We start from the raw sequence: 26,976 nt of genomic DNA, 5'->3' as shown, positions 1-26,976 counted from the left end.
AATTGCACCTCAAACCCTCTTTTTTGCTCTTCACACGCCCTTACGGCCGCCCGCTCCTCCTCCAGTTGGCCTTTTAGCTTCTCGACCATCCCGGCCGATGCCTTTGAAGCTTGGTTTGCTTCCGTCACTTCCTTCTTCAAGCGAGGAACGGTGACGGTCGTAACTCTCTCAAGTTCCTCGATCACCGTTCGGCTCGCCACGAGCGCCCGACTTTGCAGTTCTAAAGTCTCCACCATCAACTTCGTTGTAGGGATGGTGGAGAGTAGGTGGGAAGCAATCTCCAAACCGGCCGTCAATAAATGCGAACGCTATTTATAGCATTCCTCTTCTTCCCTCAACCGTCAGATGCACATTCATCCTACGACCTCAGCCAGTCGGAAGTCGAACCGTCACTCGATCTCCACCGTCGGATCGATCTCTGTCCCATCCGACCAAAAGAGCACGTCCCGTCATTCCGTTACATTTAATGCCTGACACATCGAAATGCACAACAATCATTACGACTCTTCGGCTTTTATTCCCCTCGAGCCTGGGGGGCAAGTGTACCGATAGGCACCAGACGAACGCACGCGGCCGACCGACCGAACGCATAATAAATGTAAGGATATTTATGTAACAAGATAAAGTGGTTAAGATACACCTCCGAAGAATAAGGAATACGCATTTAAAGATATATTGATATTTATGTAACAAGATAAGGTGGTTAAGATACACCTCCGAAGAATAAGGAATACGCATTTAAAGATATATTCCCCGGGTATTCTGGAGCACAATTGGCAAAGACCTATCCATAACCACCCTGAGCCCAAAGGGGTAGAAAGCCCATTAGGTAATCCTATAAATACCGTGCTCAAGCCAGAGAAAGGTACGTTCTCACTCACTCACTAAACCACACTTAGAATCTCATACTCACTTGAGCGTCGGAGTGCCTTCGCAGGTACCCTCCCCCGCCCGACCGAAGGAGACTCCAAGAAGGAACGACCGACCGAAGGAGAAGAAGATCGACACGTCAACAATTACACTACGTCAACCGACCGTGCCTGGATCCCATCTCTCCACAACAGGTACACAATTCTTTGCCAAGAATGACACCAATTTTCCAGGTAGCTTACAAATCACAAAAAGACAATTCATGATAAAAAAAAAAATGCTCAATTTTCTTCAATCTAACAATAGATGAAATCTTGTTTGCTGAAAGCCCTCAGCAACTTACTCCTGCAGTGTCTTCAACTTTAAAACTAGGTTCAACATTATTTTAATTTATGTAAATAAGATAATATTTGTTTTTAGTCTAAAAAATATGCTTACTTATGAATGTTTCAGCAACCTATTATTTACTATCCTCATTTCTTTTCCAAACAAGAAACAAAAAGGATGGTATTTTTTTTTAGGAAGAACTAAAAGACACAATATTTTTTTAAAAATTAAAATGAAACATTTTATATTTATATATACTAAAAAGTATATTTAGCCTATCTAAAACATAGATTTGCTATGCATAATAAGGGTTTTTAACTAAATAGGTGATTTTTTTTAGATAAATTACCAATAAAAACATTTTAAAAATATCACTCATGACTAAGTCGTATCAACATGACATGACTTCATTGTGAAGAAGTTGTGTATGTGTCTAACACAAGTTTGAATTTGTAAAAGTGAATTGGTGTCAGTCTGACACGACTTTAATGTTGGAGAAAGAGCCATATTTAACCCACCCACACGACTTTGATTAATGTTAATCAATGTTTGTTTTATTTATTTAAATGAAGTTGTGCCAATATGTCACCACTTCAATTCAAAATCATATTACATTGAAGTCATGTCATGCTGATATGACTTCACTTTTACAAGTCCAAAATTGTATAATGCATACACGACTTCTTCACAATAAATTGAGTTGAATCACACTGGCCCAACTTTAGTGTAATCTGATTTGAGTTGAAGTCGTGTCATGCTAGCACGACTTCAATTATTTTTATATTTAACTAAAGTTGTGGTATGTTTACATGACTTTTGCATATGATTTTATTATTAATATTGATATGTTAATATTAATTGCTTATATAAAAATATTATTTGTGAAATATAAAAATTATTATGTACACAATTATTAAAAAATAAGACCAATGAGTAATTTTATAAAATTTATATAAAAAAATATGTTAAAATATATAGAAATTACTATAAGGATTGTGATTATGGATGACATGGAAATTAGGTTGTTAGATATTAATATTTGTTTGACTATTTTGTGTGATAGCGAGAGAAAATGAAGCTATAAATTGATAGTGCAAAAGATGCAAAAAGAGGAAAAATAATAAAGAAAATTGGAAGTAAATTTTACTATCAACCTTGTCTATATAGAAAATTGCTTCTATTCTTACTTTTATTCCGATAATAAAAATATTTGTTTTCCTTATTAGAAATTGACTCATCCATTTTGTTATGAATACGATGAGTAATTGATTTTCTTAATTTGTCTTGTTGCATCATGAGATCAGGTATACAATTTGGTCTCGTGTAAGTTTGCTTTGTTTTACTTCTAATGATGTAATTTTATTTATCCAAAATTTGACATTATTTTCCAATAGTACGATACACTACAAAAGTATGATCAACCCTCCTTATTAGCATGTTGAGTCTTCTTTTTATGGTCAACAATGTCCTGTTAGGAAGTCTAGTTAATCCAGTCTTCAACCCTCAATGTCCAAATACATGAATCATCATTACCACTTGTCTTTTTCATTCTCCACATCAACAAGTGCCATGTACATACAATATTTTTCCTAATCAACCAGATTTTTTTCAGTCCACCAAATATGTTCGGAACTTTCCTCTTTTTCATTTGTGGTAAAATTTGTAGCTTCATTTTTTTTCCCATTTTTCCACATTAAATTACTAATTGTTTTAATATATATTTTTTTTAATTTCTAAAAATTACCTACTACTCTTATTTATTTCCCAATTTACAATATTAATTTTTAATATCATAACTAATATTTTCATATAAATAAAATATACTTCAATATCAAACATTATTTTTAAAAAATAATAATAAAGTTGTGTAAACCTATTACGAGTTCAACTAAATATAACAAAAACAGCTAATAGTAAAAAATCATTTTAAAAAAACCTCAAATAACATAAATCAAAGTTTTCTCGGTCAAATACAATTTTCTAGGTCAAATACAATTTCTTCAATACTAAAGTTATGTGAAGCTAACCCCAACTTTATTTTTACAAACGACTTATCCATATGGATAATTTTTTCAAAATTTGTCCATGATAATTTTTCTGAAAAATTACACCTATTTGGAAACTTGTTGAAAGAAGTTAAAAATTCCATTTTGTTGCACTTCTTAAGGTACCGAAATAAGCAATAACTTCAATAATCTCTTTCAAATATGTTCTAAAATTTTATAACATAACATAGCTCAAAACAACTCTCAAAGTATCTCTCAATATTAAGATGTTTTTTGGTTTGATAAGTAGACCCATATACCACAAAATGAAGCTAATAACTTTATAATAAACTGAGATCATGCTCGGCATAACAGATCTGGAAGCAGGATCAAAAATCAATAATGAAGACTACACTTCAAGAGTTAAATACAATGAAAGAAGAGGAGGCACCTGCCCATACGCGATCAAAATAAAGATACAACTTACCAAAATTTGTATTCAACACAATATTTCTCACCTAATGCGCAACAGATACACCGAAAATAGTCTCCAAAGAAATAGGTATTGTAATTTGAATTTCTACAGGAAACTGATATACTCATGCCCTGAATCGTTCATTTTTGGAATTGGGATGATCGGTAATGCTTTCGTCATTCTTGTCACCATCATCATCACAATCTTCATTGTCAGTGTTACCATCATCATCACAATCTTCATTGTCAGTGTTACCATCATCATCACAATCTTCATTGGCACTGTTATCATCGTCATCTTCACAAACTTCATCCTCACAAATTTTAGCATCATCATGTCCCAGCTTAACACTATTCAGTTTGGCATAGTCTTCAAGTGATGCATTTGGAAACAGTTGTCCAACTTTATTACCTGTAGTATCTGATGGGGTACTACTTGAATTCTTAGATTTGCCTTTGTTCATCTGATAGCAAAGAGTAGAAAGGAGAATCATCAGTAAAATAGCACGTTTGCAGAATAGGACAGAAAGACAAACACGGTATACAACTACTGTCTTTGGCCTTTGCCATAAATGAAAAATGAATCATGACTTTAAAATACCAATATAAACTCAAAATAAATTATGTGATCACATGTATATGCAACAATTTTAGAGAATTACATATGAATCAAGAGCTGGTACGACAACAAATTTCATAAACTAAAATTGTTTAACAAACTCAACCTGGTGAAAGGATTTTCAAATGAAATGTTACATAACAACGTACAATCTATAGTCCTGTCTGTTTTACAAATGTTGTCAGGGGTAAACTGATAAGACTGAAAGTGACAGGGAAAAGAAAGAAGCATAATATGCAATGAAAAAATGAATGGTCTTAGTTTTGGTATCTTACAGCACGTATCAGGGTTCTCCTTTCTCTCTCCCGAGAATTCTTAATGGCCTGCAACAAAAAATACCAGTATTATTATGAATTTCCGCTTTGCTTAAAGAACAAGTTTAACATTCAGAAAGGAGGGAAGGACAGAGAAAAAGGAACCTCGTCAAGCATCTTTTGTTCGGCCTCAACTTCTGACAAATCCCTACAAGAAACAAAATCACACATCAAACGTATATTCATCTTTTCCTTTTGAGTGTTGTGGTCAACAGGTGCTAACTAATGCCCATTTTGCATAAAACTTATGTTCAAGGTTTCAAATTGGGGTGTCGTGACGGTTTAATTGCAACATGGCGAAGAATTGAAGACAAATGTGTGTGGCTATGATCACAATTGCAGACACCATGAACTTGAAAACCTTGACATTGCGATTACAGACTGTTTTAAAAAACCTTGCTTCTGTTTTTATAAATACAAACGAAAACTGAATCCTCCATCGTATGTGAGAAAGACAACCTTCCAACTATTTGCTTCCTACTGCAACGGCACTTTGCACATACACCATGCTCCTTGGCACAACCTACACCAACAGTAAAACGAGTGAGCCAGCAAACACACATTTTCAGTTCTCGACAAATTTAATCAGGGTATCATTTCATACACCCTCAGAGCACTTTTCACAAACACCATGTGTTCACTTACAATTCCCAACCAATTCAACATGCACCATTATCCTCTTTCCACTCCCACACTCCAAAAGCACCCACTTGCCAAAGCCCAAAAATAAAAACAAAAAAGTGAAATTAATCAATTGTTATACTAACCAGAACACAAGTTATGATAGGCTTGTCGAACATTGCGCTTGGAACATTTCTGACTGCAACCCAGTAAACAAACTAATCAACCAAAAGCTAAAAGACAACAATTTGATCTAATTCATGAAAAAAAATTGGGAAAAACTATTTTTTTAAAAAAGGGTAAAGAGAAAAAGAGAGTAGAGAGATAATACTACCATTTAGCAGGTTGAAGAAGAGGCTTGTACTTTCCATAACGACGTTTCCACTCGATTTGTTCCTTGCAACGAAGACACACCCCTGTGATCTCAGAGAGGGGTCTGAACCTTCCTCCAACTTCCTGCGAATATAAACAGTAATAACATTAAGAATAGTATTCAAATGTTCTTTCTATGATCATTATTTGATGGGAACAAAGTAAGATTGAAGGAATGGTTTGAATCACATACAGTTTCGTTGATTTTGCGACCAGCGTTGGGTTTCCATGCGTACTGGTTCTGATGCTTTGGGGGTCCGCTCCTGCTGCCGCCACTCATCTTTGCTTCTCTTGATTCTATTCACAACCTGCGTCTGTTTGTAAAAAAAAACACTTTCCACATTCTTTAATGTGGTGTTCTGTTGTTTGATTAGGTAACTGTTTGTTTATTTAGGTAACGAGTTTTTGATCATGTATGAACACTTCTCAGCATACCTATCGATTTCATTTGGATCTGTTAGGCTCATTCCCACCGGCCCATTTGTTTGATATATTGGGCTATTTCTTCTTCTCACTCTATTGTTTCTAAGCACGTCTCTTAGGGGATTTCTTCCTTCACCCCATGATATTTTCCTGTACCGCATATTTTAAAAATACGTAAATTATTACTACAATCCAGAATTTTGAATACAATTTGGAATATAAAAATTTTATTCTAAAATGTACAATTTAGTATTCATAATTGTGAAATACGGAATACAAATTCAAGAATACATTTGTATTCTGGATTCTACATTCCAAATTACACATTTTGTATTGTACAGTAAAAAAACAAAAAGTCACAAATAAGTCATAAATTTTAACTTTTGGGTTTTATACTCTGAGAAGTTTCTATATTCCATATTTCAAAATTAGAAAAACGTTTAATGAGAGTTGTCAAAGGATAATTTTTATATTTTTCAAAATATAAGGGTGTGGGAAGAAATGTATGGAGGTACATAAAGAATTTCCCCATCTCTTTTGGAGGTTGGAAAAGTAAAAAAGACCCACAATATATATTATCAATTTAACTCATATTTAATGTATTGGTCGGACGTGTTAGGGGTCCAATCTAAGCACTTAAGCGCACTATTCTGATCCGCCTAGTTTATAAAGGCAAGATCGGGCAATTAGATTAAACTTTAAAGAAACATTGTGAAACACACGTCTAATCAACGTTGACATTGCAGTAATCAATTGTCAAACCTCGGACACCAAACAATCACATATAGACTCTTTTAGAAGGTTTTTCCTCGAGCCTAGGGGGATAATGTACAGGTTGGGGCCGGACGAACCATTTCATCCAGTATTAGAGGTTGCCTAATCACATATAGTTAATGCAGCAAGGAATATTAAGGAGATATGCGACAAATAATATAATTCTATTTAAGTAATGATACACATTGGCCCATAAATGAGATAGTCCATTACAAATACTATAAATAAGCATGATTATACAAGAATAATGTACGTTTTTATCAATAGATTAATCATATTTAAACAGAGAATTTACTTGATCGTTAGAGAGCCTTTTGCAAGTCTACTTCAGACCGACAACTTAAGAACAAATACAAGAAGGGAAGAGAGGAAAACACGACCGAGGAATATCAATTATTCAGCCGGTAACAGGTACTATATAAGTCTTATACAAATATAAGAACAAATACAAAGAGAGTAAAAAAATGAAAAATAATGTGTTACTATTTAAATTTCATTGGTATTATGCTATTCTTTGAACCCACCACAAGTTTTTGGAGAACAAATTTAATATTTATAATAAAAATAAAATTTTTATTAATAATTTTTATTTTATACCTTAAATCAATTATATCTTATAATTATATTTAGCAAATTTTTTATTAATAGTAGTATGGTTTTCTATTGGTTCATTCTTTTAACGAGATATGAAACTCATATTAATACAAAATATTTCAACTAGGTCTAGTTTGCACAAAGTATATCTTAAAATATATAAGATAAAGTCACATGTTAAAATTAATGCTATTCCTACCTATTCTACATATAATTATTAATGAAATAAAAATTAAACTCTGTGGTTAACTTCTCTAATAATAATTACCATTTATTATATTTAGAATTTATTTATTTGAAAATTTAAATTATTTATATTTTAAAATTGTTAAATTATTTATTATAAATATTAATATGTAATAATTGCTTGCAGTTTGCTTCCAACGACAAACTTTATGAAAATGTCAAATAAAGTGTTATATACTTTTGGCTAAGTGTATCTTTTATTATGTCTGTTAAGGCATATTCTTATTCTGTTTGATTAATGTTTGACTTATTCCAAGCAGTGTTTTTTTTATTCTAGGAGTTAGTTATTTTCTTTCTTTCATTGATTATTTTTAAGGATCCAATCATTGTTTCGATTATGATTAAGGATCATGATATTCGAATTTAAGGTTTGAAGTATTTTAAATAAATTGTTTCTTCGTGAGTTTAAGTCTTCACTTATAAAACTTTCTTTCTCTTTACCTTCTAAAAATAACAAACTTTAGTGTGCACAATACCTTCTAAAAAGCAACGCGTACATTTTTGTCGGTTCTGTGTAAAACGCCAACAATGTCATATCATGGTATATATCTCCAGCAATGTGTGGTGTATCATTTTGTTTGATTACTTTGTGGATAAAAGTCCATGAACATTTGGTACTTGTGGCCTCAAGTATGTTGTACGGATTCATGAGCCCATCATCTCCAATTTTGAGTGGGATTCAACGATCTCAAGTGCTATTTAATATTGCGATAGTTTCATTTTAAAATGGGTGAAAAGACATAAGCTTAGAACCAAAATAGTAATACACTGGTTCTGCATTAGTCTGCGAATATATTGACAAGTATTTTTTGGTGTACAAGATTATTTGTTAACTTCTATGAATTAGAACGAGATTATTGTATTAACTAATGTAAGAAAAATCTTGTACATTAATTGATAACTAATGGAAAATATATTGCTTTTATATGGGTTATGTAACTAGTTCTCTTTAAGAATGATTATGGCATGAATCCTACAAGAGATTTTAAGAATGATTTCCATGGAGAAAACAACACATATTGCAGTTATTCCTGGTCTAGGCTTCTCCCATTTAGTTCCCATTCTTAATTTCTCCAAACATCTCGTTCAGCTCCATCCACATTTTCATGTCACCTGCATTGTTCCCTCACTTGGCTCTCTCCCAACTGCCTCCAAAGCCATCCTTCAAACTCTTCCTCCAAGCATCAACCCCATTTTGCTTCCACCAATCAACCTCAACGACCAGCCACAAGGGACTCCTTTACTACTCCAAATTCATCTCGCAATGACTCGCTCTATGCAATCCGTTCATCACACTCTAAAGTCTATCACTTCCAAGACACCCCTCGTGGCCATGATCATTGATGGTTTTGCCCTTGAAGCACTAGATTTCGCTCGAGAGCTCAACATCTTGTGCTACATTTACTTCCCTTGCTCACTCACAACACTTTCCACCTACTTCTACATGCCCAAGTTGGATGAGGAAACATCATGTGAGTACAAAGATCTGCCGCATCCTATCCAAGTACCAGGTTGTCTTCCATTTCATGGTCGGGATCTATTCTCCCTAGCACACGATCGAACTGGTCTCTTTTACAAACTCTTTCTACAACGTGTTAAACGTTTCCCTCTTGTTGATGGAATCTTTGTGAACAGCTTCTTGGAAATGGAAACAGGTCCTATAAGAGCATTGGAAGAGGAGGGTAGAGGGTACCCTCCTGTGCATCCTGTTGGACCAATTGTCCAAACTGGAGCAGCTTCTACAACTGGGTTGGAGTGTCTGACATGGTTGGACAAGCAGCAAGATTGTTCAGTTTTGTATGTTTCTTTTGGGAGTGGTGGAACGCTCTCACAAGAGCAAATGAATGAGCTTGCATATGGTTTGGAATTGAGTAACCACAAATTCTTGTGGGTTGTGAGAGCTCCGAATGATGCTGTCGATGCTGCTTATCTTGGTGAACAAAAGCATGTAGAACCCTTAGAGTTCTTGCCAAGTGGGTTCTTGGAGAGGACCAAAGAGCGAGGTATGGTTGTTCCATCATGGGCATCCCAGATTGAAATCCTTGGACATGGTTCAGTTGGTGGGTTTTTGTCTCACTGTGGGTGGAATTCAACCATAGAGAGTGTGGTGCATGGTGTGCCACTCATCACATGGCCACTGTTTGCGGAGCAAAGGATGAATGTTGTTGTGGTGAGAGAGGGTCTGAAAGTGGGAGTGAGGCCAAGAGAGAATGAAAAAGGGTTGGTGGAAAGGGTAGAAGTTGTTGAGATGATAAGGTGTGTAATGGAAGAGAAAGAAGGAGGGGAAATGCGCAAGAGAATGAAGGCATTAAAAGAAGCTGCTGCTAACACTCTCAAAGAACATGGATCTTCTACAAAAACCCTTTCGCAGTTAGCATTCAAGTGGAAAAGTTTGGCATGCGAAAACAACGTTTGCTGAATGCTTGTAGGAACTTTGCTTTATTACTGTTTCTGTTTAATTTTGCTTTGTAATGATATAGTTTGTGGGTTCGCAGCTTTATTTTTCCAAGGAACTAACTAAGATCTGCACGTGAAAAATTTTACCATCTTTCAAACCTAAACAAGATTTTGATTGTTAAATCTCAATACTATAGATAAAGCACGTTTCAGTCCATACTTAAGGGGAGAATCAATCAAAATATGATTCTTGGAGGAAGGAGATGTTATACAGCCGCAACAATTTAGCTTGGAGTCTTTTTGGAAAACAAAATGTTGGAGATCTTACATCGACTATCGACTATAGATGAAGATATTTCATTGTATATAAGTGGGTGCAAACCATAACTTCATGAGTTGATTTTATGGGATTGAGTTAGGCTTAAAGTTTATTTCATAATATGGTATCAGAGTCATTTCAAGCCTATATCTGCTGATATATTCTGTTTTCGTAGAAATGTTGTTCTTTGTTGGATGGTGCTTCTCAGCAAAATAATAAAATTTTGAAAGTATAACTTTATATTACAAATAAGTTTTCTAAAGTTTCAAAAATTTATTTTAAAAATTCAATAAAATAACCTTGGATAATAAATATATCAACAATTAATGTTGGATAATAAGTATTTAAACATTATTTGCATATTTTTTATGATTGATGGTAGTTGGTTTATATAATTCATAGTTTTTTTTGTTACGAGCTCATACTTCAAAAAACTTGACTTATTTTGTTTTAACTTTTGATGTACATATATTTAATGTGCACTTTTAGTTTTAGTTACAATTGTTAATATTTAATTCTTATAATTTTGAAATATTTTGAATTAAGACCTTTATTTTAAAATGTATCTAATAATTAATTCACTGTGAAAATGAAAAGTAATAAAGTTAATTTCTCCTTGCAATATGTTCTTGTAATCTTTAGCCAAGAAACACACATGACTTTGAAGCCCACATTTAATAGATAATGCAATTATTTACGATATATAAAACAGTGATAATACCAGTTGTTGTCGAGTTAGGTAACAGTGACTTGTGACCCAAGTTGGAGCAATAACTTGATGGAAGAAGCAACATTGGAGTAAGAAGAAGATAGTGCCTTATTTAATGTTTCTTCTCCTTAGATATAATAAACATAAGTGTGGCTAAATTGTGATTCTCTGTTAGGATTGTCGTCGGCAGTCATTGAGCCTATGTCGAAGAGAAATGTCTCTATGGTGGAAGAGAGAAGTTAAGAGGATTGTTAGAGATGGTGGAAAATGAGATTGAAGGTTATTTCAAATGGCAAGTCATTTTATGGAATTTTTTTGAGGTTCTTAAACCTATGGTATTTTACAGAGGTTTTGAAACTCATGGTCTTTTACGGAGGTTCTTAAACCCATAGTATTTAACAGAGATTTTGAAAGACTTTTCCTAAGGTTTAAAAAAACCTCAGGGAACACGTTCTCCAAGGTTGATTTAGCGGGAGAAACTGCAACTCTATGTAAATGACTTAATAAAAGTTTTAACCCTGTATAATATAAAAAGAAATCCGTTAAAATTATTTTTTCTTGTAGTGACATATCTAGCTTTTTGTCTTATTTGTTGGTGAGTAAGGGAAGAAAACTCGATAAATGTGAGAAGGGGAGAGAAGTTGTTAGAGAAAATTGTTTTGATTTTATTTTGATTTTTGTTTTTATCCTTTTTTTTAGGTTTAAGGAAAAATGGGTTGTTTTCATTTTTTTAATATTTTTTTAAAAAACAAAATGAATACTAAAATATATTTTTAAACATTTGAAATTTTAATAAAAAGAAAATAATGCTACTTTTTAGATTTGTAATATTTTTTAAAATAATTTTAAGGATTCAGATTTAATTTTAAATTTTTGTTATTATTTTCTTTTTTAAGCTTTATTATTTTTTAAATTTATGATTTTTACTTTTTTATTTTTTAATTAAAAATTCCATTTTTTTTTTCTAAATCAATTGAACACATATTTTTTTTTAAAAAAAATTAGAAACAAATTTTTATTTATCCATACAAAATTGAGTGTTGACACACAACATTTGTTTTGGAATGTATCCAGTGTTACTCCTGCAAAAATGGAGATTTACATCTCCTATAAGTTGAAATAGGGAATAAAATAAAATGTGGGATGATAATTGTTGAGGGAGAAATAGTTGCAAGTTGCATCAATTGTTATATGACGTAGATTAAGTGAGTGAAGTCATAATCGAAAAGTTTGGTTCCTACAACAATTGATGAGGGAGGAAATTGTTCCACATGACATCAATTATCCCATAGCGTAAATGAACCACGTCTAAATTGAAACACTACATTTGGATTATTATGTTCTTAAATAAAACAAAGTTGTGCTCTAACTATCACTTATAAATTAAAATTAAAAAGAATTATTTTTATTTATATATTAATTTATATATATATATATATATATATATATATATATATAATATGGAGGACCAAGACCTCTCCCCACACCAAGTTAGGCACAACTTTTATTGACAATAAAATATAAAAAGAAATTATTATTCAAATATTTAGTTTCAAAAGTACTATTTAGATTTCAATAACATTCAAATAAAGTGGATTTTACGAAGAAGTGAAATGTATATGAGTGTGTGTGAGAAAGAATGTGTTTTGAGAAGGGGAGAAATGATTAGAAGATGGTTACATATTTTTTTTAAGTAATAAATTATGTTTATTTATTTTATAAAAGTTTTCATGTTAGACATCATTATGAAACTTGACATCTCAGTTAGGCTAACAACTCAATTAACAACAATCATCTGTCATCATATGAAAAAATATTATTACAAGAATAAAGAAAGAAAATAGAAGAAAATATAAGAGACTAGATCAAAACCCATATATTAACAAAAATGGTACATAGGTAATCTATACCTATTAATAAAGAACTATAAGAAAAGACTAGATGAAAGTCTATTATACCAATGAAAATACTCTTTATGAATAAAGCCTAAGTTAGCAAGCTTATCAAGACATACATTTCCTTCACGAAAAATATATAAAAATTAAACTTGTTTTTTCCATAGTAGTTAAGATAAGTGTTTCACCTATTACAAAGCATTCAAGGAATATTAGTCCTAACAGTAAATGTAACACAAACCAAGGGAAAATCACATTCAAGCCATAAACTATTAACACCCATCTTTTGAGTTTGTTCAATAGCATGTATAACTCCATAAAACTCAGTAACCAAAGAAGTCTAAACATCAAGGAAAGCAAAGAAACCACCAATAAAGCAGTCTAAACATCAAGGAAAGGAAAACTCACAGACTCTATTTTCAGCCCTCACAACACCTAAATAGAACATGCAAACATTCACTTGTAAGACAACATCACACTGCAAAAAGTGTTTCACAGGTCACCACATAAAAATAAAAGGGTCACCACTTACATTTCACAGTGTCACTAATTCAAGACATTAACATTCACATTGAATTTTATCACCACTATCACAACATCATTGTCAGTCATGGATATAACAGTTCCAAACACGAAGCTTTAGCACTTTCTCAAGCATGTTTCAACTACTTGTTCTTCTTTTATGTTATTACAGTGGTAGGTGTATAAACATAGATGAATATACGTTAAATTTGTTGGGTTTGCTTGTATGCAGGAAGTTATTGAGAATTTTGGGATATATTTCCTACACTTCGACAAGGCACGTTATTAAGAAAGTGACCCACATTCATCACGTCCTGTTACAACCATGTATTTCCGAAATAAAACCCTAAACCTAAACAATGCATTCAAAACCAAAACGGCCACAACACCAATGCATTCAAAAAACAACCACAAAAAGCACACAAAAATAAACCCTACACACTTTTTTCCGCAACTTCTTCGCACCCCCAAGGAAACCTATTCTGACTCGGCCACACTTCGCTCACTCCGCTGTAGTCCACACACAATCCTCGCCTTAGGGTTCAACGTCTTTGCAAATAACGTAGCACATAGACACTCAACAAGGGGGAGTTTCTTCTCTTTTCCAAACCTTTGACACTGACTGAAGCAGGTTTTTTGAAAACAAAAAGTTCTCCTCCGACTCCGCTGCACTCGGCTAACTCCGCTCACTCCGTCGCAATCCCCACACAGTCCTCGCCTTCTTAGGATTCAAAGTCTTCACAAATAACGAAGCACAAAGACACTCAACAAGGGGCAGTTTCTTCTCTATTCGAAAGCTTTGACGATAACTGAAGCGGAGTTTTTGAAAGGAAAATGATAGTTTAACAACTCTTGGAGTTGTATACAATTCTTGATGTGATAGGTTTAGAATTAAATATATATAGTAAAGGGTAAATTTGTAATTAAATGATATAAAAAAATATATTAAAATAATAGTATTGGGAGTTGCAAGGTGATTGTATAAAAAATTGAAATTGTTCATATATCATTACTCCTTTTAAAAAAAAAAACGTTCTCATCTTTTTCCTCTACGTCTAATATCATTTTACCAAAACATCCCTTATTGTCACGTCAACTTCAGAGTGGGGTGTAGCCTGAAAATCCCTTATTGTCACGTCAACATCCCTTATTGTCACATCAATTTTGTTTATATTTATTTTATTAGTTAAATATAATATTTTATTATTAAACGGAGTTATAAATGTGAATATGTGAAGAATGGGAGTGTTGAAGAATAATTTGTCTACTTTGAAATTTCAAAAAGTTAAAATTGAAAATTATACAATTCTGACAGATTCAAAGAGTTGTATAATTCTGACAGTTTTAATAAAAAATATATAATAAAAAATAAAATTGTAATTAAATGATATTAAAAATAATTAAAATAATAATATTAAAAGTTATTAAACTGGGTGAAGAAGAAAAAATGGGTATCAAGGCATCATGTTCATATAATAATTCTTTTGTGGAAATTATGCTTTTGTTATCAACTAGTTCACGCAGGTAGTTTATTTATTTTCTTTTGTTCTGATGTGATGCAACTAATTATCTTGAATAAAGCACTAGGAGGTATTTTTTTTTATATATCTTAACAACACAAATAGTATAAAACATACATTCTACAAATTAATAAAATAATATTTTGATTATATATTTTTTTAATTTTAAATATTTTATATTATATAATATAGTGTTTAGTATATTTATATTTAATTTATTTTTTATTTTTAAATATTATTATATTATTATAGTGTTAAGTATATTTTTTCTGTGGTGTCAAGGAAATATTTTTCATCTTTTGTCCATATGACACTTTTCAACAAACGATGTGGTAAGCAAGTAGACCATTTTGAATGATAAACATTTTTATTTTTTAAAAGATATTTATTATATATATATATATGTTTTAAAGTTACATTTTTTTTCTTTCTAGATATAGATAAAGTGTAAATTATCGTTTAAGGTGTTAATCAATATTTTTTCCTTTAATTAAAATATTTTATAAGGTTATTAAAATAAACATCACTTTAATATTTTAATACTTTAAGTAAATTTAGTAAGTTAGATTTTTCTAAAGAGAATTTTTAAAAAAATATTTTGAAAATTTTATTTTTTTATAAAATATTTATTATTTTTATAAATATTTTATTTTATTTTTTATAATATAAAATTTTATAAATAATAAATTTTGTGATTAAGATATTTATTGAATATCTATTATTATAATTGTTCATATTATTTAGTATTTGGTATGACATATAAAAAAAAATCTAGTACGGTATAAAACGAAAAAATCTAGTACATTTAATTCAGTTGTCAACTTTGTCACAATTTGTGTGATCATTCAAGTGTTGTTTATGAAGTGACTCATTCATCATGATATTGATAATGCATTTTCTCATGCCAATTTCCATGAGACTGTCTTTATGGAACAACCACCGGGTTTCAATTCTGATCACCATCTTCTTGTCTACAAATTCAATAAAGTTATCTACGACTTGAAGCAAACTCCTCACTCCTGGTTTTACAAACTAAGTCAAACTCTATTATATATGAGCTTTCATGCTTGAGTCGACGACTCATCTTTCTTCATCAAATTTTGGCATGGTAACACATTATACATTCTCATATACGTTGATGACGTAATCATCACTAGAAACACAACTACCATTGTTCAACAATTCACCAACGTTCTTTAATCCAAATTTCCGTTAAAAGACGTTGGTTACCTTCACTACTTTCTTAGAATAAAGGTTTCTCCTACATTTGATGACAGTCTTCCTCTAACTCAAACCAAATATACCAAAGAGCTTCTTGCAAAACACACATGATAAATTGTTCGTCCTCAACCAACCCTTATGATCTCTTCTCTCAAGATAATACAAGATATAATCATTGTTATTCAAGACTCCACTCATTATAGATTTGTAGTCGGTGTTCTACAATACCTTATTATCACTAGATTGGAGCTCTCGTTATCTGTCAACAAAGTTTGCTAATACATGCATAACTCTGAAGAACATCACTGGAAGGTTGTCAAATGGGTTTTACGGTACTTAGTTGGCACAATGCATCATGGTCTTGTTCTTCACCCGTGTTCTAGTTTTTCCATCATCGACTTTAGTGATGTAGACTAGGGATCTGATCTAGACAATAACGATCTACAACTGGTTATTATGTGTATCTTGGATACAACTTAATCTCATGGGACTCTCACAAATAAAAAATTATTTCCGATAGTAGTACCAAGCTAAATAAAGGAGCATAGCAGCGTGCTAGCATCAGTTGGGTCCAATCCCATCTCACCAAACTACACATTACGACTAATATTCCTAAAGTGTATTCAAATAACACCAGAAGAAAATCATTAAATAGAAATTAATTTTAGAGACCAAAATATAGTTACTATATTAACTAAATTAAGACTATTTTATAAACTAAAAAATTATTGATATCTAAAATTTTATATTATTAATAAAAAAATTATAAAGTAATTTGTAAATTGGTATCTAACTATTAACTAACAAGGTTTTAATTATTAACTACTTTATATTCTAAATTAGTCTTTTTAGAGACTAGTTTAGAATCTAAATATTAGTACTTAAAACCTTGTACTAATTTAGATCCAATTTAAAAACTATCTTATAAATTCTTATTAATAAAATAAACCACTTTAAATACCAATAATTTTTTTATTCTCTAAAATAATATCTAATTTAGTCAATACAATCACTAGTTATTTTTTGTTTCTAAATATAGTTTTTATTTAATAATTTTCTTGTAGTGTAATCTTGATTTTGTTCTCATGACAACAAAATCTATGATGCATTCTCACTCCAAACACTTTGAGTTAAATCTTCACTTTGTTCATGAAAAAGCCTTTACTCCAACTCATTCCCCTTCCAACCTACTTCCCAGTTACTAACATTTTCACAAAACCTACTTACTTTCAGATTTTTGATGTTTTCATGAAACCTATATAGTGTGTGTGCTTCCTTATTAGACTTAGACATATAAATTTTAAACTTGTGGTTGATGTTTGTTCTTACAATGTACGAGACCGAATATCCCCTATCAAGTATCTTCTCTCTATAATGTTCTTCCGCTATCCGTTTGTTAGGTCTTAGGGGTGGGGTATCTGTAAAGACACTTTAACGCTCAAGTTAGCTTTAGTGGTGATATGTCTATATGGATTAAGAACTAAAAGAGTCATTACCTTTTGTCATGGGGTCTACCTCTATTTATACTTTTCTATTGGGCTTTGTGCTCTGTGAGGATTAGCGTAGACCCAATAACCCTTTAATCATGTTTTATTATCCTTAATATGTTTTTGGCTTTAATCAACCTCTATGAAGTAACGACCAATAAGCTGGGTAGCCGAATGCCTTATCAGAAATTCGATTGATCGACTTTTGATAGGATACAGGCCCCCAAGCTTGAGCATCTTGCAAAGGCGAAAAGTCTAATGTTTTAGTTCCTACCGTTTGGTCGCAAGATGAGGGGTCTTGGGCTTCGCGCATGATTTGACACGTGGCTGATGTGTCTTTTCAGCTCGCGAACCGTCACACGATCTTAGTCATTCTGTTGTTTTGATCCAACGGTTTAGATTTTTTTTATCGGTTCATATTCCAATGTAGTTCTTGAGTCTATAAATATAATTAGTGGTCCCCTCCTTTTCTTACTTTTTCTTCTCATCATTTCTTCTTCTCCAACATACTACCGAGTCCAAAAAAAAAACTTGAGGTAACCGTGTTTTCCTTGTCTGATAGTTCAACTTGTAGGGTTTCTAAGGTTGTCAGAAGCATGCCTCTACTTGACGTTGTCCATCTTTCAGAGACAGCTTCAAAGAGTTCTCCAAGTTCTTCAAAGTCTTCTTGTATTAGCAGCAAAGCTAGTGCAGGTGGGATGGTCGAGGATATTTGTCTTTCGGTTAACCCCATTGAGGGTGTCGTTGAATTGGACCTCCCGCCTAGTCGAGCTCCTAGGTATGACTGGGTGGACTCAAGCGTGTGGAAGCATTCCTCTCGGTTTGACACCACTGTGTCGTTAAAGTCTTTTAGTGCTAGTATGATATGTTGAACTTGTTGATTTTGGCTTAATCCCAAGTCCCACATCGGTGGGTTCATTGTTTGGGAAGGAGGTTTGAGGGTTATAAATTAAACTCTTCTCCTTCACTGTTATATATCCCAAATTTTGTAATATCTTCTCTCATAATAATAAAAGGGAGTTGTTTTTGCTGTGCTCGGAGATTAGGCTAAAGAGGCCGAACTCCGTTAACAATTTTCGGGTGTGTTTTTTTCCTCTTTATCTCTTTTATTATTCCGCTTTATTTATTTAATATTATTTGTCAGGTAGCTCTGTTAGGGTTTTGTTTTAGTGGGAAAATTACCCGTTTTTCCCAACAAGTGGTATCAAGAGCCGAAGGTTCGCCCTTGGGTTGTTTGAAATTATTTGTAATATTGAATATTATATTGTGAGTCTATAATGGCAAATAAAGATCAAGAAGGGAGGCTCTGCAAGATGCAAATGTTGCAGAAAGCAAAAGTGATGTGTTGATTGTCTCGCTTTCAGCATCATTGCATCCAGATGAGTGGATATTGGATTCAGGTTGTACCTATCATATGTGTCCCATTCGGGAATGGTTCTTTGATTTTAAAGAACTCGATGGCGGGGTTGTTTACATGGGTAATGATAATCCATGTAAGACAGTCGGGATAGGTTCAATCAAGCTGCGGAATCATGATGGATCCACCAGAATTTTGCGGGATGTACGGTACGTGCCAAAGTTGAAGAAGAATCTCATCTCATTGGGGGCTTTAGAATCTAAAGGCCTAGTTGTGACGATGCGAGATGGAATTCTTAAAGCAACTTCAGGAGCACTGGTGATGTTGAAAGGCGTGAGGAAGAAAAATTTGTATTACTACCAAGGTAGTACAGCGGTGGGGACAGTAGCGGCAACAACTTCTAGCTCTAAGAAGGATGCTAAGGCAGCGAAGTTGTGGCATATGAAGTTGGGACATGCTGGAGAGAAATCCTTGCAAATTCTTACCAAGCAGGGATTGTTGAAAGGTACGAAGGCTTGCAAACTTGAATTTTGTGAGCATTGTGTTCTGGGAAAACAACGAAGAGTGAAGTTTGGCACTGCAATTCACAATACCAAGGGTATTCTGGATTATGTGCATTCAGATGTGTGAGGACCTGCCAAGACTCCGTCAATCGGAGGTAGGCATTATTTTGTCACTTTTGTGGATGATTTTTCCAGGAGAGTTTGGGTGTTTACTATGAAGAACAAAAATGATGTGCTTGAAATTTTCCTTAAGTGGAAAGCTGAAGTTGAAAACCAGACAGGAAGGAAGATTAAGGTTCTCCGAACAGACAATGGAGGAGAATACAAGAGTGATCCGTTCCTGAAGGTATGCCAAGATTGTGGCATAGTTCGGCACTTCACTGTTAGAAAAACACCACAACAGAATGGGGTGTCAGAGCGTATGAACAAGACACTTGTGGAGAAAGTTCGTTGTATGTTGTCTAATGCTGAGTTAGGCAGAGAGTTTTGGGCTGAGGCTGTGACATACGCTCAACATCTCGTCAATCGTTTGCCATCATCTGCTATAGATGGCAAAACCCCGTTAGAGGTATGGTCTGGAAAACCTGCAACTGATTATGATTCTTTGCATGTTTTTGGTTCTATTGCATATTATCATGTGATTGAATCAAAGTTGGATCCACGGGCAAAGAAGGCTCTTTTCATGGGCTTTAGTCCTGGAGTGAAGGGATACCGTTTGTGGTGTCTAGAGGCAAAGAAGACGATTATCAGCAGGGATGTTACCTTTGATGAATCTGCCATGTTAAAGAAGGTAAATCCAGAAGGAGCTGATAGTACTCCGCAACAGGTGGAGTGTGCCCGGAAGCAGGTGGAGTTTGAGCAGACAGTGGTGATCCCAACACGAAATACCACAAGTGACTCTCCTATGGCAGAAGAAGAGTCAGATGAGGAAGAGGTTCCTACCCAAGAATCTCAACAACAATCAGCGCCAATTGCAGTAGAAGACAGAGACGAGATATTCAGAAGCCTGCTCGTTTCATGGATATGGTTGCCTATGCACTTCCAGTTGTTGATGACATTCCATCCACTTACCCAGAAGCCATTCTGAGTTCAGAGAGTGGTAATTGGGTGGGTGCGATGGGAGAGGAGATGCAGTCTTTGAAGAAGAACAAGACGTGGAAGTTGGCACAATTACCAAAAGGTAAGAAGGCAATTGGGTGCAAATGGATATTTGCAAAGAAAGAAGAATTTTCTAATAAAGAAGATGTTCGCTACAAGGGAAGGTGGTTACAAGGGCCAAGTTTGAATATTGTTTAGACTTGGTTAATATTTTGCACATTTGAAGTTGGCGCCTGGAGGCGCAAATTTGAAGCACTGTAAAGTTTGTTTTTGTTATGTTTTGAGAAGATTTGTTTTAGGTGGGACTTGAAATTAAGCCAAGGTGGAGATTTGTTGATTTTGGCTTAATTCCAAGTCCCACATCGGTGGGTTCATTGTTTGGGAAGGAGGTTTGAGGGTTATAAATTAAACTCTTCTCCTTCACTGTTATATATCCCAAATTTGTAATATCTTCTCTCATAATAATAAAAGGGAGTTGTTTTTGCTGTGCTCGGAGATTAGGCTAAACAGGTCGAACTCCGTTAACAATTTTCGGGTGTGTTTTTTTCCTCTTTATCTCTTTTATTATTCCGCTTTATTTATTTAATATTATTTGTCGGGTAGCTCTGTTAGGGTTTTGTTTTAGTGGGAAAATTACCCGTTTTTCCCAACAGAACTATTCTCTCGAAGGAACTCGCCATCTGACATTGTGAATATTTTTTTCTTATTAAATTACGATTAATTATTATCTAGAAACTTAATTATCTAAAAGAGATAAAAGAGAGTATCTTTAATTTAGTATTATATCAATATCCAAAATATAAGTTAATGAAGATACAAATTAAATTTAACTAAAAAAATATGAAAATATAAATAAAAATAAAATATTTGATATACAAAAAGCGCCTGACTTGAAAACAATAAAAAATAACTAAAAACGTTGAAGGAAACGACAATTATTTATTCACACTAATTTACATTCAATGGAGGATAATATTTAGGTTACTAAAACCAGTCATGTTTGTGAAGTATAAGTAGCCCAAATTCGACTGAGAATAATATTATAAATTTACCATCTTACAATTTATATCATTCATTTTATCGGTATTCAAAATTTTAATTTTATAAGAGTGGTAAAATGTAATTAAATTTAATGATTTTTTTTTTTATAAAATTAATGGTTATGTGTATATTTTGCCCTTGAAGGCTGATAATGTTGAGACTGTCAACAGTAAAAACATAAATTTAATATCTCAATAAATTAATATTTTATTGATTTTTATTTTATTTTTAACTAAAAATATTATTATATTAATATAAGTGTTTCTCAAATATATATTTTTCACTTCTCTAGGTGTTATTAAAGAAACTTTTTCCTTTGCCCTCTCAGTTCTTTAACTTTGTTTTAAGTCTCCAATAAAACATTAACAGGTTTTGTTCGGTTTTGCTTTTGCACTTTGATTTTTGGTAGAAACCGTCAACTGAATAGACAGGCAGAGAGGTCTTTCGCTAACAAAAAACGCTGCATGTTTTTTCTCCTCGCTTTCCATGCAATTCTATCCGCGACTTCATTCACTTCTTCTTCTGTTCCCTCTCACCACAAACACAAACCATGACTATCACCTTCACCACCTCCTTAACACTCTTCTTCCTCCTTCTACACTTCTCCACACACCTCCAAGCCAATTATTTCCCAGAGGATATTTTCACCATCAGTTGCGGCACCACCGGGAATTCCTCCGACGGTCAAAGAAGGTGGACCGGCGACGAAGAGTACTTATCTTCCCAAGACGGCACCGTTTCAGAGAAGGCAACAACACAGTCTTTTTCCATCAATGAAATCCCCTACTCCACTGCACGATTGTCCCGTTCCCAATTCAACTACTCCTTCCCCGTCTCCCCAGGCCCCAAATTCCTTCGCCTCTTCTTCTACCCTGCCGATTACCCTTCTTTTTCCCGCAGCCACGCATCTTTCACCGTTCAATCCAACCAATTCACTCTCCTCAACGCTTTCAACGCCTCTCTTCACGCCGACGCTCAAGCCGCCGACGCTCAAGCTGCTGACGCTCAAGCCACTAAGACTATCTTCCGAGAATATGTGGTCAACGTCAACGACGGTGAGAGGCTTATCCTCACCTTCACTCCCTCCCATCCAAACTCCTACGCTTTCATCAATGGAATCGAGGTGCTTTCCATGCCAACCGATTTATATTACACCCCACCAAATGAGATAGGCTTCACGCAAGTCGGAACCACCACGCTCTACAGCGTTGAAACCAGCTCTGCGCTCCAGACTGAGTATAGAATCAACTCTGGAGGTCAACAAATCCCTCCACAAAACGACATCTGTTTGTTCAGGGATTGGGCTGACGAAGAAGCTTTTTTTATTAAAGAAAATCAACAGAATAATGATCTACCAGCTGACATGGATGGGAAGATGAGCATAACCGTCAGTCCCGATTACCTGGCACCCAAGGAACTGTTCAGAACAGCGCGTAACCAGGGCACAAACGGCACTCTGAACAAAATGAGCAACCTGACTTGGGTGTTCCCCGTTGATTGTGGCTTCACTTACGTTCTCAGGTTCCACTTTTGCGAGCTTGATCCTCTTATCAATGACATGGGTGACAGACGATTCTTCATTTACATAAATAACCAGTTGGCTGAAGATCGTGCAGATGTATTGAAATGGAGTGAGAAACAAAAAGGTGTAGCTGTGCACAGAAACTACGCCGTTATGATTCCCAAGAATGGTAATCAGAAAAGGTTTAATCTCTCGCTTCAAATGCACCCTTACGAAAGCAGTGTGGATACGACTTATAGCGACGCCTTCCTTAACGGTCTCGAGATCTTTAAAATCAGCGAAGACCAATCAAACAACCTAGCCGGACCCAATCCAGACCCGGTTCAGTCTAACAGCCTCGCCGGACCTATCCCGGACCGATTAATAACAGAAGGCGGATGATTGGTATCACGGCGGGGGTAGTATCATGTGTCGTTTTCATCTCGCTTGTCGTTTTCTTTGTCCTGTTCTCCACCACTTCCAAGTGGACTCCGCTGTTGTTCTCAACGACCAAGTCAACCAACGACTACAATTTTTCTCTGCCGTCTGATCAATGCCGTCAGTTTTCCCTCGTCGAGATCAAAGCCGCCACCAAAAACTTCGACAGCGTCTTCATCGTCGGCGAAGGGGGATTTGGCCACGTGTACAAGGGCTACATCGACAACGGTTCAATCCCGGTCGCCATCAAGCGCCTTAGACAGGGTTCCCAGCAGGGGGCTTGCGAGTTCGTGAACGAGATCCAAATGCTCTCGCAGCTCCGCCATCGCCATCTGGTCTCACTCATCGGTTACTGCTGCGATAACAAAGAGATGATCCTCGTTTACGACTTCATGGGACGTGGAAACCTCCGCGACCATCTCTACGGCACCGACAATCCCTCTCTCTCGTGGAAGCAGCGCTTGAAGATTTGCATTGGCGCCGCGCGCGGTCTACGCTATCTTCACAGTGGTGCGAAGCACGTGATCATCCATCGGGACGTGAAAACGACGAACATCTTGTTGAATGAGAAGTGGGTGGCGAAAGTTTCGGACTTCGGGTTATCAAAAATAGGGCCGAATGAGATGTCGAAGGCCCATGTGAGCACCGCCGTGAAAGGCAGCTTTGGGTATTTGGATCCGGAGTATTTTATTCGGCAGCGGCTGACGGAGAAGTCTGACGTGTATTCTTTTGGAGTGGTGTTGTTTGAGGTACTCTGCTCGTTCTCCTCTTATCCATACGGAAGAAACCGAACAGGTGTCACTAGCTAGTTGGGCCAGATACTGCTACCAAAACGGGACAGTGGCGGAGATTGTGGATCCAATATTAAAGGGGAAGATCGCTCCACAGTGTTTCGCCATGATTTGCGAGATTGGAATCAGTTGTTTGTCACAAGAAGGGATTCAGAGGCCGTCCATGAACGATGTCGTTTTGATGCTGGAGTCTGCATTGAAACTGCAAGAGAGTGCCGACGAAAGCGAAGAGGAAGTTCGTGAAGATGTGTTTGATATAGAAGAGCACCACATTAGTTCGAAGGCCAATGATAAGTTGATGCTTGAGTTGTTTTCCGAGATTGTCGACCCAAAGCCACGTTGAAGTATTATATAAATAAAAGATCATACATTTTTAATGGAACAACATATTTATTGTACCTACATCGAATATGATACTTCCGAAATTATCATAATAAAACAATTAAAAAAATATTTTATAAATTTTTATTAATAATAAAAACTATTTTAAAAATCAATATTTTTTAGTTTAAAAACTAATATTTTTTTTAGTTTATAAAATGATTTCTAATTTAGTAAACATAGTAATTAATTTTTTTTCTCTTAAACTAATTTATATTTAATAATTTTTTTTAGTGTACATAACTTTTATTATATGTACCACGCTTCTTATATCTGCACCACGCTTTCAAAAGCTTGGACTCATTCTACTGCCCAACATTTAGCTATTCGCCAACAACACTTTTAATATCCAAACCACTCTTACGTAAATAAGCCTGGGTCCATTTAGTTGGCCCAATACTTTTGGTATTTGTCACTCTTTTTTATTTTATACACCAGTAGCTTATAGTTTCCTAAAAAAAATATAATAAATATTTTACTTTTTCCTGAAATAAGTATTTGAGTAATTGTATGATCGTACGCATCACATTTTACTCAATACTATTTTTTTTGATAAAAATATAATAAATAATAAAAACATAAAATCCAAAAAATAGAAAAAATTCAAAATTAAAAAATCAACAAACAAACAATTTTTTTTCTAAGAAAAAAAGCCCAATTCTTATTGTTAGAACTACGTAATCCATGATTTTCTGTTTTTAATAGAAATATGTAGGAACGAGGTCAATTTTTATTGGGATTACTTTTCTCAAAATTCCATTTTACTTTTATTCACTTTTGCAAAAGTCCACCTCACACCAGGAAAAATCCAAATAGATTAAAACCTTTAGAACTATGTAAATCCTAATTTTTGTTACAAACAGAACTACGTAGGGCCAAGGACAATCCTTGTCGGGTCTAAATAAAAAAAATGATTTTTTTTCTTTATTTTTAAACAATTTTTTTTTTCTCTTTCTGGGGAAAAACAATCATTCTTAAAAAACCACACTCATTTTGCAAATTTAATTAAAGACACTATCTTCGGACAATACGAGTGTTAATACCTTCCCTACACGTAACCAATTCCCGGACTCCAAATCTAGTTCGCAGACTAACTTTCCATTTTTTTTGTAGTTTTCTACAATAAACTATGATAACAACTTCATTCTCTGTATTTTCAAAATCATTTTGGTTCGTCGTCCACCTGTCACGATTCCAATTGCGACACTGTGATTGTTGAAGTACCCTTTAAATCCACCTGACGGTCTCCTCAGCCTCCTTCTTCACCTTTCTCATGGCTTCCAACTCCATCTTTAGTAAGTCCATCTCAACCTGCATATTTTTTTTTTTTTGTATCTTTTTGCTTAATGGCAAGGGCCTCCTTATTGGCTAGCAAAGTTGCCTCAATTGTTGATAAGTCCTAGATTTCAGTAATATTTTATATTAAAATACAGACACTTGTGAATATTAATTGATAAAATAAACATAAAATAATCCATAGTTTATGAAATTATACCTTTTTTTACATATGTTGTGATTTTAATTTGAATAAGAACGATTTATTCCCAAATTTGTGTTGATTTCAGGATTTTAGGGAAGAATAGAGATGATTGAGCAAAATGAGAATATACAAAGCTAAAAAGAGAAAGTTGGAACGCACCAACATTCACCAAAGCTCGCCCAAGCGAGGTTACTCTAGTGATGTTAGGTCTTTTTTCATGAAACTCACCCAAGCAAGCCCAATAACGCCCAGGAAAGAAGTCACTTAACCCAAGCCAATTAGGTTACATAGGAGGCTTGAGACACAACCGTATACACAAAAGATTGAGAGGAAAACACCATTGAGTAAATTGTAATCCAGTTGGGAAATTAGGAGGTGTGAGAAACCCTAGAGGAGGTAACCGTCAAGGAGAAACATCCAAAATCTTCTTTTCTTGCTCTCTGTGTTTGTAACAACCAACATGTGTGACTAATTTTACCCTTTGTGATTGAGAGTAATCTATTAAAATTCTTATGTATTGAGGTGATATCTAAACATAATATTATGTTCTTGATTGACGATTGGTATTATCATTTTGTTAGTAATGCTTGTTCGCCATGATCTCGAAATTTAGATTTGTTTGGAAAGTACTTATAAGTTTCTGACCCAAATGATAATGCTTAACACATTTTAATGCTAGGAATAGATTTGAAATGTT

At 34.3% G+C, this 26,976-nt stretch overlaps 2 protein-coding genes and 1 pseudogene across 2 annotated transcripts; 2 read left to right on the top strand and 1 right to left on the bottom strand.

The window, feature by feature from the left end:
- Positions 1 to 3,499: 3,499 nt before the first annotated feature.
- LOC137837016 (uncharacterized) lies at positions 3,500 to 5,999 on the bottom strand. Its single transcript, XM_068645825.1, has 7 exons — positions 5,776 to 5,999; positions 5,545 to 5,666; positions 5,357 to 5,409; positions 5,049 to 5,112; positions 4,695 to 4,737; positions 4,551 to 4,598; positions 3,500 to 4,120 (listed from the first exon to the last, which is right to left on the bottom strand). Exons 1-7 carry the CDS (start codon positions 5,860 to 5,862, stop codon positions 3,782 to 3,784), a joined length of 756 nt encoding a protein of 251 aa, XP_068501926.1. The 5' UTR covers positions 5,863 to 5,999; the 3' UTR covers positions 3,500 to 3,781.
- Positions 6,000 to 8,560: 2,561 nt separating this feature from the next.
- Positions 8,561 to 10,115, top strand: LOC137837013 (hydroquinone glucosyltransferase-like). Its single transcript, XM_068645822.1, has one exon. The coding sequence runs from the start codon at positions 8,611 to 8,613 to the stop codon at positions 10,036 to 10,038; it is 1,428 nt and encodes a 475-aa protein (XP_068501923.1). The 5' UTR covers positions 8,561 to 8,610; the 3' UTR covers positions 10,039 to 10,115.
- Positions 10,116 to 22,590: 12,475 nt separating this feature from the next.
- Positions 22,591 to 24,798, top strand: LOC137837012 (receptor-like protein kinase FERONIA; annotated as a pseudogene).
- Positions 24,799 to 26,976: the final 2,178 nt, after the last annotated feature.

This window comes from Phaseolus vulgaris, chromosome 4 (assembly GCF_000499845.2).
Source record: "Phaseolus vulgaris cultivar G19833 chromosome 4, P. vulgaris v2.0, whole genome shotgun sequence".
NCBI lineage: Eukaryota > Viridiplantae > Streptophyta > Magnoliopsida > Fabales > Fabaceae > Phaseolus > Phaseolus vulgaris.
This window is presented reverse-complemented; position numbering and strand designations above follow the sequence as displayed.